General features: G+C 37.5%; 1 protein-coding gene across 3 annotated transcripts in view; it reads right to left on the bottom strand.

Moving 5' to 3' along the window:
- LOC150105831 (phospholipid-transporting ATPase ID-like) overlaps positions 1–20,251 on the bottom strand; it is a 311,509-nt gene that overhangs the window by 206,389 nt on the left and 84,869 nt on the right. For all 3 annotated transcript variants that reach the window (XM_090394368.1, XM_090394369.1, XM_090394370.1), the window contains one exon: positions 16,487–16,621. In XM_090394368.1, the coding sequence (XP_090250494.1) occupies positions 16,487–16,621 (135 nt within the window). The remainder of the gene's footprint in view (positions 1–16,486; positions 16,622–20,251) is intronic.

Raw genomic sequence — 20,251 nt, 5'->3', positions numbered from 1 at the left:
AAATGCCTCAGAAAAATTAATAACATCCACTGGATGCAACACAAGACTAATGATCAAGTCAGAATAGATTTAAACTTCCCAGATAATATAATAGACACAATCATTAAGCATCAACTGAAATGGTTTGGTCATATTCAGAGAATGGCCCCTCAGACTCCCATATTTAGCTCTGAATGGATGTATAAGGAAGAAAAAGACCTAGAGGCAGACCAAGAAATACTTGGATAAAGTTCCTGAAAGAACATTCCCATCTACCCAGCTATAGTCATGATTGGGATGGCTAAAGATCGCGATAAGTGGAAAACCTTTCTTCTTAGTGGACTCAACCTGTTATCAAGCGGATGAGATGATGATGAATTCCTTACCAACTTATATGCCACAATCATATCAAACCATCTTATCCTACTTGTGAAGCTCTGCAAATGGAATTTCTTCAATCTGTCTTCATACCCAACATTACCTTAGTCAATCCTATCTGAATCATCTCCAGTATATTCTCATTCCATTGAAAAACCAGGTGATCAGATCCTCTCATAGTAATCTATATCTGGTCACAAGACTTCATACAATAGAACCATAACCTCTATGCATTTAGATGTCAAGGCTCTCCTCATCATTGCCATAATTCACTATGATTCTCATATATTTCAGCAAAGTGACCTCTAAACTTCAGGTATCTAATTCAGCACCATTTCTATCTCCCTCATCTCCTTCAAAATTTCCTCATCTCTCTCTCACTCTATGCTTTGCATCTCATCTCTGCCAAACTTCAAAACTTAACATTTCCCAACACACTGAACTGGCAGCTACACTCACACAGCTTATTCAGATCCTGTAAGGCTATAGCATATACTTACTCTTCATATTTCTCTCAACTTTCTACTACCAGTAAATAACCAGTTATTTACAGGATACAAATACAGGTAAATACATATCTTAAGTTAAAAGTTAAAGTTAAGTTCTAGCCATTGTAGAGTATTCTCTGGCAAAAGCACATAGACTTAAGTTTCAATCTAATCAGTGCCCTGTACAATCAAAATTCAGGTGTCAATTTAAATCTGTCCATCCCAAGATGTGCAAGATAGCATGTAAAGGATATTCATTGCTCTATGGCACTCATCTAATAACTGATGAATGTTATGGAGGAAACTAATTTTGTTGTCAAATAAATCCTATCAACTTGGTTTCTGGTGACTGAGATTAATGTTTGTCCTAGTCTAAATTGTGGGTCAGGATGCAATAATGTCTGCAGCAAAAATGCAAACTGCCTTCTGCTGTGAAAATCTGAATCCATTTGCAAGCACTCTACCCATTTTGAATGAAGATCGATGGCTTATTGCAGCTGTCTTAATGATCTTTGTATCACAAGAATGACAGAAGATGCAAAGAGAAAGAACATTACTTATAGTTGGAGGAAGTTGTTTGATTATCGAGCTAACTTTGCAAAAAGCATAACATTAAAACCTTGAAGGACTTCCTCCTCCTCAGTATAAGGTTTGGGGGGAGAAATTCCAAGTTAGACTTGAAAAATTCAATTGGATAAATAAAAAGGTTCTGATAAGAGGGGGGATTCCCACTGAGATCAAAACTGAGTAGGTTGCAGTATTCCAAATCTCCAAGCAATACTGTATGCTTTTCCATATCAAAGAAAACTGACACTAAGTGTTCACATTTAGGAAGGCACATCTAATGGATGCTTCCAGCTGGATCAGATGATTGGTTGTTGATTGATATTTGCAGAAGACGATATCAATGCGTGTTAAAAAAAAAGTTATTTCTCTCTAGAAACTATAAAAGATGAGAGTTAATTATTTTTTTTTAGAATCTTGCACAAGCAGTGGGTCAGAGCAATTGGTCAATAATTTATAGGTGATTATGAATCCTTCCCAAGCTTAGAAAAGACAATAACAATAGCCTTTTGCTAGGTATCCAGAAATATGCTCTCAGAGAAAATTCTGTTTAAAGGTGCAACAGTCAATCCACAGTAGTTGAGCAATTTAAGCAAAGCAGCTTTCATTTCTTTTCTTTTGTGAATGGCCTGTTGTTTTCTTCAGTACCATTTGAAAAAAAACTGATTTGTTGTTTCTCAACTTTGCATGTTTTGGCATGGAACTTGGGGGGGGGGGGGGAATAAGAAGATATTGCCGATGTTTTAGCAAAAATTTCCCGAGTGTGTTGCTGTTATGTCAGCAACTATGCAACCATTATATTCATGGATGGTGTATCTACCTTTAATTTCCTGGATTTTATCTAATACATCTTTGCTATTAGCAGATCTTGTTATAGAAGACATATTAGATCCAGAACTTCTCTTGGCTCTGAACGGATCTGTCTTGCTCAGGCTCAAACACATTCAAAAGCAATTAGGTTTGTTGTTGTTGTTGCAGGATATCTATGGAAAATACCTCAAGCTTTCTTTAGGATTTCTTTGGCTGCTATATACTCATCAATCTACCACAGCTTAGCAAAATATGGGAATGGACTAGATGTTTTAGGAATTGCAGATGTAGTATTCTTGTGTAGAGGCTTAAGTGCTGTGAGGACATTATGTTGGAGGTTTAATGGATTTTTTACAACACTCAAAAAGAATTAAAATAGAATTTAATACTTCCTATATTTCGTCCTAGTCACTAGGACATCTACGGGGATTACAAAAACAATTAATGTAACATGCACACAAAAACTTACAATACTAAGCCCAACCACGTGGGTGACACTGAAGTCCTATCTAGGTGGAGCGCCCTTTAAGGGCGGTAGTAGGTGGGCTGGAATGTAAGGTGGGACCTCTGGTGATGAGTGTTTCCCAAATCTTCGGAAGCTTAATGCAACCGTATTTGTTAAGATTTAGTTGGTTTCTGAGAGCTGCTGCTGCTGCTTCTAAGAAAAGTCTCTCTTTCTTGAATTTGCTGTGGTGGAGCATGGTGGTTTTCTTCCATGATACTCTGTGGGTGGTGTCCAAAACATGGTCAGCCAAGCCTGAATGGCCATAGTTGTGTTTGAAGATGTAAGACTTGTGTTCCTCTAGACGGATGGATGCTGATCTGCCTGTCTGTCCAAAGTACGCCAGCTTACAGGAACAGGGTACTTTGTAAACTCCAGGCAGAGAGAGAGGAGGGAGCTGATCTTTCATAGAACGGATAAGGGTAGCCAGTTTGCGGTGGGGCTTATATGCTGTGTGTAAATTGTACTGTTTTAGTATCTTGGCTATTTTTTCAGATGTGCCACGGATGTAGGGTATGGTGATGGCATTTTTAAAATCTTGTTGATGAGAGGGACGGGGAATGGGGGAGGAATTGATTATTTTTTTTGATACTGTGTTCGCTGTAGCCATTGGAGAGGAAAGTTCTGTGTATGTCGTTAAGCTCAGTAGTGAGGGCGGTTCCACTGGAACAAAGATTGTGGGCTCTCTTGGTAAGGGTTTTAATGATGCCATATTGTTGTGAGGGGTGGTGGTGGGAGAGTTTGTGAATGTATCTGCCTATGTGTGTGGGTTTTCTGTATACAGTGAAGGCCAGTGTATCATTAGGCAGGTGCGTGACTAAGGTGTCTAGGAAGGGTAAACAATTGTTCTTTTCCTTTTCCATATTAAATTGGATTCTTGGATGTAGGATATTGAGATGACCGAGGAAGGAGTCTAACGTGTCTGGGCCATGGGGCCAAATAGAGAACACATCATCTACATATCTTAGCCAGATAGAAGGTTTGAGTGGGGCTGAGTCTATGGCTCGTTTTTCGAAAACTCTCCAACCACCACCCCTCACAACAATATGGCATCATTAAAACCCTTACCAAGAGAGCCCACAATCTTTGTTCCAGTGGAACCGCCCTCATTACTGAGCTTAACCACATACACAGAACTTTCCTCTCCAATGGCTACAGCGAACACAGTATCAAAAAAATAATCAATTCCTCCCCCATTCCCCGTCCCTCTCGTCAACAAGATTTTAAAAATGCCATCGCCATACCCTACATCCAAGGCACTTCGGAAAAAATAGCCAAGATACTAAAAAAGTATAACCTACACACAGCATATAAGCCCTACTGCAAACTTGCTACCCTTATCCGTTCTACGAAAGATCAGCTCCCTCCTCTCTCTCTGCCTGGAGTTTACAAAGTACCCTGTTCCTGTAAGCTTGCGTACTTTGGACAGACAGGCAAGATCAGCATCCATCTGCCTGGAGGAACACAAGTCGTACATCGTTAAACACAACTATGGCCATTCAGGCTTGGCTGACCATGTTTTGGACACCACCCACAGAGTATCAAGGAAGAAAACCACCATGCTTCACCACAGCAAATTCAAGAAAGAGAGACTTTTCTTAGAAGCAGCAGCAGCTCTCAGAAACCAACCAAATCTTAACAAATACAGTTGCATTAAGCTTCCGAAGATTTGGGAAATACTCATCACCAGAGGTCCCACCTTACATTCCAGGCCACCTACTACCGCCCTTAGAGGGCGCTCCACCTAGATAGGACTTTAGTGTCACCCATGTGGTTGGGCTTAGTATTGTAAGTTTTTGTGTGCATGTTACATTAATTGTTTTTGTACTCCCCGTAGATGTCCTAGTGACTAGGACGAAATACAGGAGGTATTAAATTCTATTTTAATTCTTTTTGAGTGTTGTAAAAAATCCATTAAACCTCCAACATAATGCAGATGTAGTAGCTTGTAAGAGGGCTGTTCAACAAGTAATAAGACTAATTTTACTGTCGCGAAACCACTCATCACAATATTAATTTCTGTGGAATAAAGAAATGTTGCTGTCTGTATTAACAAAAGAGGTTGATAGATGGCATATACGGGATTATGTGCCAGGGTGTCACGTGACTAAACGCAAGCTTGTTTCGCCATGCCTACAAGTCGCGACAGTCATCGAAATGGAAGCGCCCTTGGAACAGCATTATGCAATTAAATTTTGTGTGCGTTTGCAAAAATTGGCATCGGACACATTTAACATGATACGCGAAGCTTTCCATGATGAAGCAACATCGAGGGCAAGTGTTTTTCGCTGGCATAAAACTTTTAAGGAAGGAAGGCAAAATGTGGAAGATCTTGAATGTGAGGGAAGACCTTCAACATCACAGAGACAACGATCAACACAGCAGCGATTATCATCAAGGAGGATTGCAGAATTATAGTACACCAGTGCATGTTGTTCTGAATATTTCTGTGGGAAGTGTTCACTCAATCATGGCTGAACATTTGGGACTGAAACGTGTTTGTGCCCGATGGATTCTCAAACTCTTGACATCGTAGCAAATGCAGCATCGAGTGGATGTGTGCACAGAATGGAAATAAAGACTGGAACAAGAAGGCGACAACTTCTTAAAATGCATCATTTCAGCAGATGAAGCTTGGTTGTATCACGATGATCCTACAATGAAACAACAAAGCAGTGAATGGAAGCATCCGTCCTCGCCTACCGCCAAGAAAGCAAAAACTGTAAAATCGGCTGGTAAAGTTATGACCATAATGTCTTTCTGACTACGAAGGCATTGTTTACCAACACGCTGTAGAACTCGGGAATACTGTAAACGGCTCATACTATGCGGATGTTTTACAGACAATGGTACAGCACGTCAAAAGGAAGCGCCCATTGCTGAAGAATGGCTTCTTATTGCACCACGATAATGCAGGGTCACATTAATGGTTGTGCAGTGGACGTTTTGCAGGAGAACAACTTAGATATCCTAGCACACCCTCCATACAGTCCTGATCTCGCACCGTGCGATTTCTGGCTGTTTCCTCAGCTCAAGAAACCACTAAGAGGCTGCCATTTCAAAAGCAACAAAGCATGTGTAAAAGCTGCAGAGGAGGTTTTGAAAGAACTCTCAAAAAACGGACTTTCACATGTGTTTAAGAAGTGGACGCAACGTTGGGACAAATGCAACGTGTCTCACGGTAGTTACATCGAAAAAGACCATGTAAATGATGACGATTAAAGGTAATCTGTTTTCTGTATAAATATAGTCTTATAACTTATTGAACAGCCTACGTATAATACAATCTGTTACATGATTCATTGCATCACTAATAGGAGATGACCTGATTGTTGCAGAATCAAATTCTGCTAATGAGGAAAAGATGGACCAGTCAGTGCTTAATTTTCCACTGCAATTGCCAATGGATAAAAGTGGATATCATGGGAAAGAGACAGATCTCAAATAGGTTGTCAACAGTTTTCTACTTAAATAGTGGAAAAAGTGAGGGTGAACAGACAGTTAAGTTCGATGGTAGTGAATGCTGAGGTAGGCTTATGGAAGAAGGTGTTGCTTCCTGCGTTTAAGAGAGAGAGAGAGAGAGATCATTGTTGTCAAGCAGACACTCAACTTTTCATCTGATGTTTATGCAAGCACTACTCCACAGAGTGGTGTTGTCTGTTTAAGTCCTCCATTAGAAGCAAGGGGGACAGTAGCTGCAATATTACATCATGAAGGTCATCTTTAGAAATATCTGCAGCAGAAAGAAAGTATAAGCAGCATACTGTTATTAGAATTCTAACAGTTGCATAGCAATTGCTTCTATATTGATGTTAAGTGGAACTTGCTGGAAAGGGATACTCCTTCATGAGAAGGTCTAACCCCTGTCCTTATGAATGATTGTAACATTATGGAATGTCAGATCACTCGGCTTAAGATATGTTTCCTGCAGGTAAAAGCATATTGGTTTATATTTCTGTAAGAGGCATTTCAGTGTTTTGTCGGGATCCACAATTCCATTTTAGGAATGTTTTTATTATTTCTTTTTTGGTGATGTCATCTAGTTTCTTATGTCGAGGGGTTCTGTTTTCATTAGTCTTGGATTTTTTTCTTTTTTGAAAATTGTGGAGCAAGTATACATCATTTTCTTCTTTCGGAAAAATATCCAAGACGTCGTCAAATTCCAGTCCTTCGTATATTCATTTATTATTATTTTTTTTTTTTTTATGTGGTTCCTGTTCATTAAACGTTATTCATAAACTGTAGTGCATTTGTATCATGGGCGGGCTAAGGATTTTTGTTTCAATTATGTAATTTTTAAAAATTTATTTTTACATACTCCAGAAACCCTGCTCTAGAGACCAAACATGGAACTTTTTCAAGCTACTTCAGGCCTCCAATAAGTGGGACAGTGGTCTCACAATACCTGGTGATGAAATTCATTTCCCACCTTAAAGACAATCAAACATTCATCCCCATGCAGGATTCAAAACCTGTGACCTGTTTGGATGGAGAAGGAGTATACAAAACAATGCTGGCCTGATTGACCGAGTGATTAATCTTTAACCAATCAATATTTGGATAACTAAAATGCTCATTATGATTACTCTTTTCTCACACATCTTTATTTGGCGATGCATTTTTTTGTCATAAGCAACTGTTACGTTGTTGTTTCCCTATATATTTTACCTCTATTATTCTCCTTGTGCCTACTGAGATTTGGCTTCTAAACTGACTTTCTGGGGCCATTTCTCTCTTCGAGCTCTGATGATTTTTATTTGTTAATGCTGTGCCAGTCAGAACTCTAGGATAGAAATTCTTATCCGAAGAAACTTTCCCAGAATTCAAGTAATACCTTATATAGATTAAGTAGTTAGGTAGATTGAGTTCTCAGTATACAGTCATGGCCTTGACAATCTTAAATTCACCTTCTTTCCTCTAAAACATAGGTTCAATATTTTCATGAGTGGTAAAATTCAATCTCTTTACTCAGACAAACTCAGGTATACATGGGAAAATATATTTATTATTCATCTAAGAACATTACAATTTAAACAACACATGTAATCAAGCAAATCAAGGTTGATACTAAAATACAAGTAAAGCAGGGTAATAATAATCAAACAGACAGGCTATTCAAACACACTCATGAGAATCTTATGTTCATCTATATTACAAACACGGATGTTGGTATTAAACTTAGTCTAGACAACTTATGAACGTAGACTACCAGTCCAATTCGACTAACATAACACAGGAAATTGTCTCAAGATTTTCTCTCTCTTCTTTTCTTAACTCTGTCCAATTTACACCTTCGTCAGCAATAGATAACACATAAAAAGGAAGATTTGTATGTTACCACCTTGTTAGATGATTTCTCGATCCTTCCATCTGTTCTTTGTTATAGATTGTCCCTCTACGATGGATTGCCGCCACGTGGGAGTTACGTGCTCGTCCCGAATTCGTCACTTGTTTCTTCTGGGCTTATGAAATTTTTGCATCACCGCTTCTAACAAGATTTACCTTCAAAGGAATCCTGTGCTGCTTTCTCATCAGTTAGATCCACACCGATGGTTTAAAACTCTAACACTGCGGTCATCTCGTGCTATATTTTCTTCGATTTGCGTCGCTCGGCAACAGGAAATTTGCTGCAGCTTTGCCATCTTCACATGTCTTGTCGGGTCTCAGGCATGCTGATCCGCTCAGGAACTTCGAGCAGGAGGCCCACGGGGAGGGCACACGCGAACACCACAGGAACCAGGAGAAAAACGTAAAAGGAAGCTAAAAGGAAATCCTTCCCAATGATGTGAATCCGTTATAAACTCCATTATAGTGCCCTCTTTCCGCACTCCAAACTCGTCTATGACACTCTCCTATTTGCTGTCTCTGAGTGATGTCACCTCCTTGCTGTACGCACATCGCTTATTTTTGGGGAACGCGAATTTCTTGCACCTTCCACGAATGCCTATTTATCGCTCATTACATCATCTTTGGTGGTCAAACTGCAACCTTTGAACTTTCGTTCGCACGATGATATACGACTTTATACATGGCATATTTTAACATTGATGTTTTTGACAAATTAAGATTCCATCTATATTAGACAATAACTTTAAACATAGTACTATTTAATATTAATTTCCTTCTTCGATTTCATTTCAATTTAAGATGCAACCTCTTACTTTATATTTTAATTCCTTTTTAAGCAAAGTTAATAACTGCATCTTCACATATTATGTCTGTTTTGCCAAGAGTAGAAGTGTGCTTTTGCTTGATATTGTTCTTGTTAATGGAGCAGTTCTATTCTTGATAGAGTCATCATTTTCAAGATCTAACACAACCAATCCACTAGGTCTATAACGCCCCACTATGTATTTTATCTTGTTAACCTCCACCTCATACCAGATGGCTTCAAACTTACTGTCAGATGAAAAATTATTACTAGTAATACAGTCATAGGTCTTAACACTAACTGGATTCAGATCATCCAGTATCATACCCCTCCTCTCCTCCCTATTGCTGTTCCTTCAATTTGCTGATACAACTTATTTTTAAAGGAAAAATAACCAGAATTTATTACCAATACCCAAAATGGGGTGCTTAAGGGTCAAAGCTGTATAACTGAGAGGAGACCTCCACATAGCCTTTAAAGGAATGCAGAGAACCGACCAGGGCTTCTGACCTAATGTCCAATCCTCCCCTTCTCGTGGTACACTCTGTTGGGTATCTACTCGGATACTGAACAAACGAGGATGGGCTGGCAATTTGAGATTTAGCCGACCAAATTGTATTCTTATTGGTTAAACCAAAATAAAAAATGATGGTACAACATGACAAAATTTCATGCCGGCTGGGGCATCGCCTGGTTAAACAAGGCCCACGTTGTTTTTGCCAGGGAACAAGGCGAACAGCGAAAAGTCAGCTACTGGAACAAATCTGAAAACAAACCCCAACTCAACATAAACAGAGATAAAGATCAGTACTATCAATGTAAGAAGCCTGACTGGCAAAGACATGGAGCTAGCTGAGGAATTAGATAAGTACCAGATCGACATAATAGGGGTGACTGAAACAAAAAAGACCAAAACTGGTGAGATCTTTCTGAGCAATAAATACAAAATGTTATATTCAGGCAATGACAATCAAGGAAAAGGAGTAGCCATAGTATTCAACACAAAATACGAGGCTAATCATCTTGAATGGCAGTCAGTATCAAGTAGAGTAATGTGGGCAAATATGAGAATGGGGAACTGGAGACAATGAGACTTATTTGTGCCTATGGTCCCACAGAAGGTTCTACTAAGGTAGAAGTGGAGAAATTTTTTGAGGCTTTAGAAAAAGCAACTGACACAATGAAAAAGGAAAAGTTGGTCCTTGTTGGGGATCTAAATAGCAGAGTAGGAAATGATTGAGAGACATACAAAAATATTTTGGGAAAATTTGGAGAAAAGAGCAAAGTTAATAATAATGGCAAATATTTGTTGGATTTCTGCTCAGGACATGGACTGGTTATTACTAACACTATGTTCCAACATAAAAATGTGCACAAAATTCACATGGAGAGAAGAGGCAAGAAATAAGAAAAGTCTCATTGACTATGTTATTGTTGATAGTGATGTTTTCTCCCTGGTGCAGGACACCAGAGTATACAGAGGAATTGAAATTGGAAGCGATCACTATTTAGTCTTGAGCAGGATAAAATTGAATTTCATATTGAAAAGAATAACATGTAAGAAAGTTTTAAAGCGAATAAAAGTTGAGCAGCTCTGAGATGTGAACTGTAGACTAAAATACACAAATATTATTGAAGAAAAAATGAAAGAGTTTGAGAACAGGAATCAAACCTTGGAGATTCAGTGGCAAACTCTGAAGGAAACATTGATTGATTCTGCCAGAGAGGCATGTGGTGAGGTTGTCTGTAAGGATAAAAAAATCAGAACTCCCTGGTGGACATAGGAAGTTAAAGAGGCAGTGAAGGAAAAGAAAAAAGCATATCAAAAGTTCCTGTCAAATAAGTCAGCTTGTGCTCTTAGAGAATATAGAGACAAATGCAAGAATGCTAAACACTGTGTAAAACTAGCTAAACAAAAGTCATGGGAGGACTTTGGCAAGAATATAGAAAATAAATTTCAAGAAGGTGGCAAAATATTCTGCAGGTTGTTGAAGAAGCTTAAGAATGGAGGAAAGTGTGCGGTAAAAGGAGTTAGAGATGATAAAGTTGACATGAAAACTGGAGAAAAAGATATCCTTGAAGTATGGAGTAATTACTTTGAAAAACTGCTAAATGAAACAAGCAGTGATGACAGCACAGTAGTAAAAAACACTGACCAGGCATGCAGTCAGGAATACATATCCATACTTGAAGTAGAAAAAGCCATCAAAGGCTTGAAATGTGGAAAGGCAGCAGGAGTAGATGATATTCGACCAGAAATGCTGAAGTATGGTGGTATAAAAGTCTTACAGTGGCTGCACTGCATAGTTCAGAAGGCCTGGACAGAGGGACAAATTCCTGATGATTGGAGTAGAGCTCTCATAGTACCCATATATAAAAAGGGAAATAAAACTGCATGTGAGAATTACAGAGGAGTTTCCCTTCTGAGTGTTCCTGGCAAGATCTATGCAAGTATACTTGATAAACTGTTGAGCAGAATTGTGGAAGAAAAGCTTGGTGAAGAACAAGCTAGATTCAGGCCAAATAGAGGCTGTCAGGATCAGATTTGCACTTTACAAAAGTAGCTGAGAAATCATGGGAATATAACAAAAAGCTGTATTTAAGTTTTGTAGATCTGGAAAAGGCATATGACAAGATGCTAAGAGAGAAGCTATTAAATACGCTGCAGTTATATGGTGTCAATGGGGCATTATATCAAGCAATACTTAGTCTTTATTTGAGTTGTAAGTCAGCTGTTAGAATTGAAGGAAGTACAGGAAGATGGTTTAATGTTAAATCTGGTGTGAGACAAGGATGTACATTATGCCCTCTGTTATTCATTATCTATATGGATCACATTATGAAGGAAAGTGGTATTAAACATGATATCAAACTTGGAGATGTTAATGTAGCTCTTTGCTTTATGCGGATGATGTTATACTTCTAAATAAATCCGCTACAAGTCTGCAAGATTCTCTGACTAAATTGAATAGCTGTTGTAATAGATATGGTATGAAGGTCAGCAATAAAAAGACAAAGACAATGAAAATAGGCAGAATCACTGAAAATGTCAACTGTGTTGTGAATGAAGAACCTGTGGAACAAGTAAAACATTTCAGCTATTTAGGCACGATTTTTAATGAAGATGGTAAATTAAATATAGAAATAGACAACAGAATCAGTAAAGCTGGTATGGTGCGAAGTCAATTGAATAAATTCATATGGAATAAGAGAGAAATTAGTCAGAACACTAAATTACTGTATACAAGACAGTGTTCAAACCAGTTTTAACTTATGGATCTGAGAGCTGGGTCAGAAGTAAAACACTTGACCAAACACTAGAGATCACAGATATCAGAGTCCTGAGAAAGATTATAGGCATGAACAGATGGCATCAATGGCAATATCATATTAAAAACGAGGATATTAGGAAAGAACTTGACATTGTCAGCATCCAGGAATGTGTTAGCAGAGCTAATCTCAGGTGGTATGGTCACTTAAACAGAATGGGGCGAGGAAAGATTAGCAAAACAAGTGTTCTCTGCCAGGTTGGCAGCAAAACGACCCAGAGGAAGACCAAGATATAGGTGGATTGATAAGGTACAAAGTGCCTTAGACGATAGAAATATAAGATCTGATAATGTTGGAGTCTTGACAAGTAACAGACTGATTTGGAGGAAAATTGTAGATAGAAAATTAATAATGATGTAATTTTTTTTTCATGTAGTACTATCATATCCTGTACACCCCTTGAGGGTACATAGCAGGAATTTGATGATGAATAATCTTTGTACGCGAGTTTTTTCCGTTATTAATTTTGTATCGATATGTCTTCTCACAGTATACCTCTTTTAAAACTTATTTTGTATGTTTGTATATATAAATTATACCCCGAGTTACGCGAATTCGACTTGTGCGCTTTTTTGTTGGTCCCACCTACCGCGTAACTTCAAGGTATGACTGTACTCTTGTCTATGTGACATAGTTGGACAACTTGCAGATCTCTGTTCTTATCTACTGTCTTATTTATGCAAACACCTTTGCACATGCTTGATGGGTTTGAACTGGACAAAAAATCGAAATCTTTCTCTGTAAAAGCTGGGTCAATGCACAATCGTCCTTTTCATTTTGTTCTTTACAAAGTTTATTTTCTACACATAAGTTTGTAAGTTAATGTATATAACTTATAACCAGTATTTAAAAGACTCATTCCTCTGTAGTTTTCACAGTTGCACTTGTCTTTTTTATATATTAGGATGATAATCGTCTCATTCCAACTTTCTCTGATTTTTCTTTGCTGCCAGATATTGTTGAATTATTATGAATAGGATTAGTATGATGAATTAGCAAATCATCCATTACTTAAGTATTCTCCATCAATATTTAATCTACTTTATACCCTCCTTATTTCTATTTCTCTTTCTTTTCCATTTAAATTTATTACTGCTGAACCTCTCATTTATATGAGTCAATGTATATTAATAAAAATATCATCTATTCCTACATGTTTTAAAGCTCCTAGCATTTTACATAGGCCTATTGAATCAGAGCCTTTGTCATAATCTATGAAAGCCAAGGAGGCTTAGTTGTAAGGCTATTCACATTGGTTATTACTCATAACTGCATTCTTTAAAGAAATTACAAGACTAACATTAACTAAAATTTAATTTATACTTCCAATATTTCGGCAAAGTGAAACTGCTGTCATCAGGAAGCAAAAAATAATATGTGCACATCAACAACCACTCACAGACCATATAAAAAATTGGCATCTCTTATCCACTCCGCCAAAGACCAGCCAAGTGTTCACCAATGCTGTGAAGTTGAAACTATCCAACTATGGTCAAACAGGCAGGATAGACTTCATCAGAATTGCTGAAGATAAGGATTATATCTATTTCCAACACAGCACCCACTCAAAACAAGCTGACCATGCCACAGACACTCATCACAGGATATGCTGGAAAAAGCACACTACTCCATCACGGCAAATAAGTGATTATTCCTTGAATCGGCTTCTGCCTTAAGAAACTATCCCACCCTCAACGAGTTTGGTTGCATGGAACTGTCCCAAATTTGAATGCTTTCATCCTCAGTACTTCAGCCCAACAGTCTAGAATACTCATTTTAGCCAATAGGGAGTATTGAATTATGAGGCTGAAGCATGTCGACTGAAAGTAAGCATAAAGTCGACATGCTTCAGCCTCATTACTCAGTCATATTGGAGGCTTAATGGATTGTATACAGCACTCAGAAAGGATTAAAACAGAATTTAATACTTCTTATATATTTCGTCTCAGTAAATGAGACATCTTCAGGGATTGCAAAAAAAATAATGTAACATCAAAAACAAATAACACACAATACTAATTGTGCTAAGCCCAACCACGTGGGTGACACTGAAGACCTATCTAGGTGGAGCGCCCTCTAAGGGCGGTTGTAGGTGGCCTGGCATGTAAAGTGGGATCTCTGGTGATAAGTGTTTCCGAAATCTTAGGAAGCTTAATGCAACCATATTTGTTGAGATTTGGTTGGTTCCTGAGAGTTGCTGCTGATTCTAAGTATCGTCATCACCAGAGCAGATAAGGGTAATGCCACTGTCATTCTTAATACCACGGAATACAATCGAAAAATGGGGATTATCCTCCGAGATCGCTTTACCTACACCCCGCTAGAACACGACCCCACAAAAACACAAGTTAAAAAATTTACTTAAAAAAGTGTCTTCCTGGCCCCCAAAAATCACAAAAAACTCAAACCTTTCCGTTCCCGTCCCTCTGAATATACGGTTTACCAAAAATCCATAAACCCAATTCCCCACTAAGACCTATAGTAGATGCTACTAACACGCCTTGCTACAAGCTGTCAAAACAGCTGGCCAGCTCTCTGACCCCCCCCCCCTCACTAGACTTTCCACATCCTATATAAAAAACTCTACCCATTGTAAAACCCTCATAGAAAATCTAACCTTAAATAACACAGCCATATTAGTAAGCTTTGACATCTCCTGATTGTTTACTAATATTCCCTTAATTGATACGTTAACACTCTTAAAAAACGTTTTTCCTTCGACATCCTAGATCTCTTTTCCTTTGCCATCAATTCAGGTTATTTTTCTTGGAAGAACAAAATCTACAAGCAGATAGAGGGAACTGCCATGGGTCCCCCCCCCCCCCTCTTGCCAATTTTTATATGGAAGAATTTGAAAAATGAGCCATAGACTCAGCCCCCTCTCAAACCTTCTATCTGGCTAAGATATGTAGATATGTGCTCTCAATTTGGCCTCATGGCCCAGACACATTAGACTCTTTTCTCAGTCACCTCAACAGCTTACATCCAAGAATCCAGTTTACAATGGAAAAGAACAATTGTTTACCCTTCCTAGACGCCTTAGTTACACGCTTTCCCAACGGTACACTTTCCTTCACTGTATATAGAAAATCCACACACAGGCAGATACATTCACAAACTCTCCCACCACCACTCCGCTCAACAATATGGCATTATTAAAACTCTTACCAAGAGAGCCCACAATCTTTGTTCCAGTGGAACTGCCCTTTCAACTGAGCTTGACCACATACACAACTTGACCTCCCAATGGCTACAGTGATCACAGTATTAAAAAAATAACCAGGTCCTCCCCCCTCTCCTCGGTCTTCTCTTCAGAAAGAGTTTAGAAATGCCATCACTATACCCTACATCCGTGGCACATCAGAAAAATAGCCAAGATTTTAAAAAAGTACAACCTACACACAGCATTTAAGCCCCACTGCAAACTTGCTACCCTTATCTGCTCTACAAAAGATCAACTCACTCCTCTCTCAGTGCCTGGAGTCTATAAAGCATCCTGTTCCTATAAACTGGCATACTTTGGAGACAGGCAGATCAGCTACTATCCGCCTGGAGGAATATAAGTCATATATCCGCAAACACAACTATGGTCAGTCAGACCTGGCTGACCATGTCTTGGATACAACCCACAGGATCTCATGGGAAAAAACCAACATGCTCCATCACAGCAAATTCAAAAGAGAGAGACTATTCTTAGAATCAGCAGCAGCTTTCAGGAACCAACCAAATCTTAACAAATATGGTTGCAGTAAGTTTCCTAAGTAAGCTTCCTAAGATTTGGGAAATGCTTATCACTAGATGTCCTGCTTTACATTCCAGGCCACCTACAGCCACCTTTAGAGGGTGCTTCACCTAGATAGGACTTTAGTGTCACACACGTAGTTGGGCTTAGTATTGTTTGTTATTTGTTTTTATGTTACATTAGTTTTATTGTAATCCCTGAAGATGTCTCATTGACTGAGACAAAATATAGGAAGAATTAAACTGTTTTAATCCTTTCTGAGTGCTGTATACAATCCATTAAGCCTCCAACATGATGTCCTCACAGCACTTAAGCCTCTACACATGCATTATCAAGAATTTTTCTTGATAATGCTGATCAGACCATAAAATTCTCATACCTCTATAAAAGTTTTTAGTTGACTAAAACAGAATAATGAAACAGATCATTTAAAAAATTAGGACAAGCATTTTTTGTTTTGAAAAATACCTATAAAATATTGCTACAAAACAGACAAACAGTAATTTATAGAACCTTATAAGTATCTAATACATAAAACTTACTGCCACAAACTGGTCATTTTCTATGTGGATTATATCTCCGACTTGGACTTTATGCCACCTTTCGTCCACTAATTGTCCACATCTTAATACCCTTGACAGCCTATTATTTACTTGACTATCACTACGATGCCTTTGCTTAAAAAAAAAGAAAAAAAAAGTGAATGGAATGCCATCTGTATAATACATGTCATTTATAAAAACTGACAAATTAAAAATAACACATCAAAAAAAATATATTGATTAATGCAATCATAACCAGAAAAGCATAATTTCTAATTAATAACTGGTATACAACAAAGTTGTATCACAAAAATTATCTGAGACCTGTTGAAAATTCACTGTTGATCATGTTAATACCAAAACCATCATATTAATACCATGGGTTACATCAGTGTTTCATAAATTGCAGTTTGCTGCTCGATACCAATCCAGTCTTTGTAAGATAGAAAAATTCAGATATAACATATAAGCTATCAATAGAGAAAAACAAGCAAGAAACACTAAATATAAAAATAAAATATTATTATTATTATTATGTGACACCTCCAAGGAGTCACAAGACTCATCGAGGGAGAGTGTGCCAACAGCATCGAACGATATACCCTTCCAACTACTAACCGCGCTCAAACCTGCTTAACTTTTTGTGAGCCATTAGTAGCAGAGGCTCTACCAGATAACAGAAATCTATAATTATTGTTTATTCAAGTTCAGTAACATGCATTCACAGTCTGGGTTCATTGCCTATTCGATATCAGACAATAATAATAAAATCAGATTTTTTTACTGGTATTACAAATAAACTTATTTAATTCACCAAACTATATATAAATATATTCTGGCCAAGTGCAGAATTATGGAGAAAAAATATGTACTCTGACATGGTAGTTTAATTAGAATAAAATAACACTCAACATTTTGACCTTTATATCAAGGTCATCATTATAATGAATACACAGTATATACACACACACGCACAAACATATACATGCACTGGGACACTGCTTTGGTCAACTGTTAACCCTATCTGACCTTTAGTAGTGGGGGGGGGGGCAAAAAATTACTATCAATTAAATACATAAATATGTTATATATCATTGAAACTAACCACCCTAATTTTTTAAGTTCTGTTTATGGTCTAATGACCAATGGTTCATTATCAATTTCCATTCTTCCTGGTTTTATTATCCAATATACAGATTATGATTTGGAAAATTGTTCTAGATGTGTGGGTTATAAATGAGCCACTCAAATTCTTGAGACTTTTATGGCATCATTATTGTTGAGATTGGGTTGATGGATTAGAATCTCACAGGCTTCTTTGAATTTGCATTTATAGCAGGTTTTGGTACAATCTAAGAACTGAGTGATTTTCATTCAATTCTGAGGCACATTGGAAGTACATTATCAGAAAGCTTCGATGTTCTGTAATAAAGGAATCCGCTGTCTTTTCTTTAAGAATTGATTTAATTTATGCACACACATTGGATCTGGTATACAAATGGGTTGGTAAGAGAAGTAAAGGAATCTTGAAAGGAATTGAGTACACTTTTTTTTTTTTTTAATTTTGTGGGTGGTTAAATGGAGTAGCCTTCATATTGTATTTTGCAGTATTTTCTGTAATTTTTTCCCCCAATATTTCCTGAAAATAAGGAATGGCTATGACCTTATTTTTTATTTTTTTGAGAAGGATCCTGTGGAACGCTTTCCTGTTATTTTTTTAAATAAAAATATTGCCAATTATTTGAAACTCATATTTCAGAACCCGTTCATCAGGGCAAATTGTCAGTGCTATTTTTGAGGATGCTAATGACCCTCCTAGTTTTTTTGTGTTAGATAGTGATATAAGACTGTACATTGTGACCAATGTATAGATTTATAGCAAACAGTGAAAGTTAAGACAGTCTGAGGGAAGGCATCTGACCAGTATATCCAGCAATGGCAGCAAGTTATTTTTTTTCCAATTTGAATGGTATATTGAATGCATCTATATTGTTTATTCAAATAGCTTAGAGAATGGTTTAAAATTTGGTGGCATAGGATCAAATACAAATATTATTATGATGATGATTATTATTATTATTATTATTATTTGAGAACTACATGGAGTCAAAGACTCTTTGAGGGAAACTATAAAACACCCAAACTGGCTGTCATGCCTTCCCTTAAATTCATTCACTAGATTACACTCACTATCCCTGAAAAGCAAACTATTCCACACACTCAATTGCTCTGCGAGAGAAAAACCTAGCTCTTACCCCTTTCTTAATTGTGAACAAGCTTAACTTCCATGGATGCTCCCGTGTTCTTTCCCCACCTTCCATATAATGAAAGATTTCATCAGATGCTATCCTATAACACCCATTCAACAATTTACAGATTTGTTAACCAGTCTGTAATCAACATACTAGCAATCTGTCCTCAATCTAAATCACATAATCCAGATATAATCTTTGCAATTCTTCTTTAAAACCCTTTCCACAGCTTTTTTATTCTCTTGGAATCTGGGACACCAAATCTGAGAACAATAATCCAGGTGCGGTCTTATCAAAGCCTTATCAAAAAGGCAAAATGACTTCTTTATCCTTAAATGTCAAGGTTCACTTCAACATCACAATTATCCTCTGAGCTGTATTTGCAACTTTTGCTATGTGATCTCTGAACTTCAAATTCCTATCCACCAATATGCCAAGATCCCTTACCTCCTCAGTTTCTTGTAGCATAACCCCACTAATATAATATGCCACTGGAAATCTAATCATGACAAAGTACATAACTTTACATTTACTAACAGCGATTTTAGTTTGCACAATTTTCCAACCTATTCAAATCATTTTGTAAGTGCTGAATATCAGTAGCATCCCTGATTGCCCTGCCTATCTTTGCATCATCGGCAAACAATTGCACATCTGATGTGCAATTGTTTGCCGATGATGCATAACAATAAAATTCTTTTGGATTGTCTTTAGTTTGCATGGCCAATTTCTTTTCATGCTCCAATTTAGCCCTCTGCACAATATTTGTTACTTTTCTGGCCTGAGAGCTTTATATATTTCATACTCCTCTCACTCTTATTTCTCACAATATTCTTTTCACATCTTCTTATTGTAGATCTCTTGCTTAATAAGGTTGCACATCCGTTTCACTCCCAACTTATTTATTCTAGAGATACATTCAGATACTGCCTCATTTAAGCATTTTTTCAAAGATTTCCATGCACTGCTGACTTTCCATTTAACTAACCAGGTGTTGGTTAGTAGTGGCTCTTGTTTTAATGATTTTGGAGGAAAGTGGAAAAATAATAGTGGTCAATTCAGCAGAGCACTATCCATGAAAGTATCTGTAGAAGAGGCACAAGGCAGAAACTGAATGTCTATGAGAGAGGCATTGATGTGGGTCTGTAAGAGAGGGATCAATAATTAGCTAGATTGTTCTCTTCTGGATAAAATTGAGCAATCTTAGAGAGGATGTTGGTGCACCACCCCAAATATGGGAGCAATATTCCATTGGCTAGGTGGATTTGGAATTAGTATAGAGTAAGAAGCTGTGAACGTGTGAAGTAGTGTCTTGTGCAAAAAAAGTACATGAGAATTTTTGGCAGCAGCAGAAGCTATAGTTGAAATATAGTTATGCCAGGAGAAATCAGAGATGCAAGTCAGTCCAAGGAGAGAAATCTGATCATGCTTGGATAACTACAATTTTGACACTATTTATCATGGTGTACTGTACCAGATTAATGTTTTCTACATGAAATGCAATTAATCATCA

Source organism: Typopeltis vanoorti, chromosome 6 (genome assembly GCF_054136105.1).
Source record: "Typopeltis vanoorti isolate ZY-2024b chromosome 6, IOZ_Tvanoo_1.0, whole genome shotgun sequence".
Taxonomy (NCBI): domain Eukaryota; kingdom Metazoa; phylum Arthropoda; class Arachnida; order Uropygi; family Thelyphonidae; genus Typopeltis; species Typopeltis vanoorti.
This window is presented reverse-complemented; position numbering and strand designations above follow the sequence as displayed.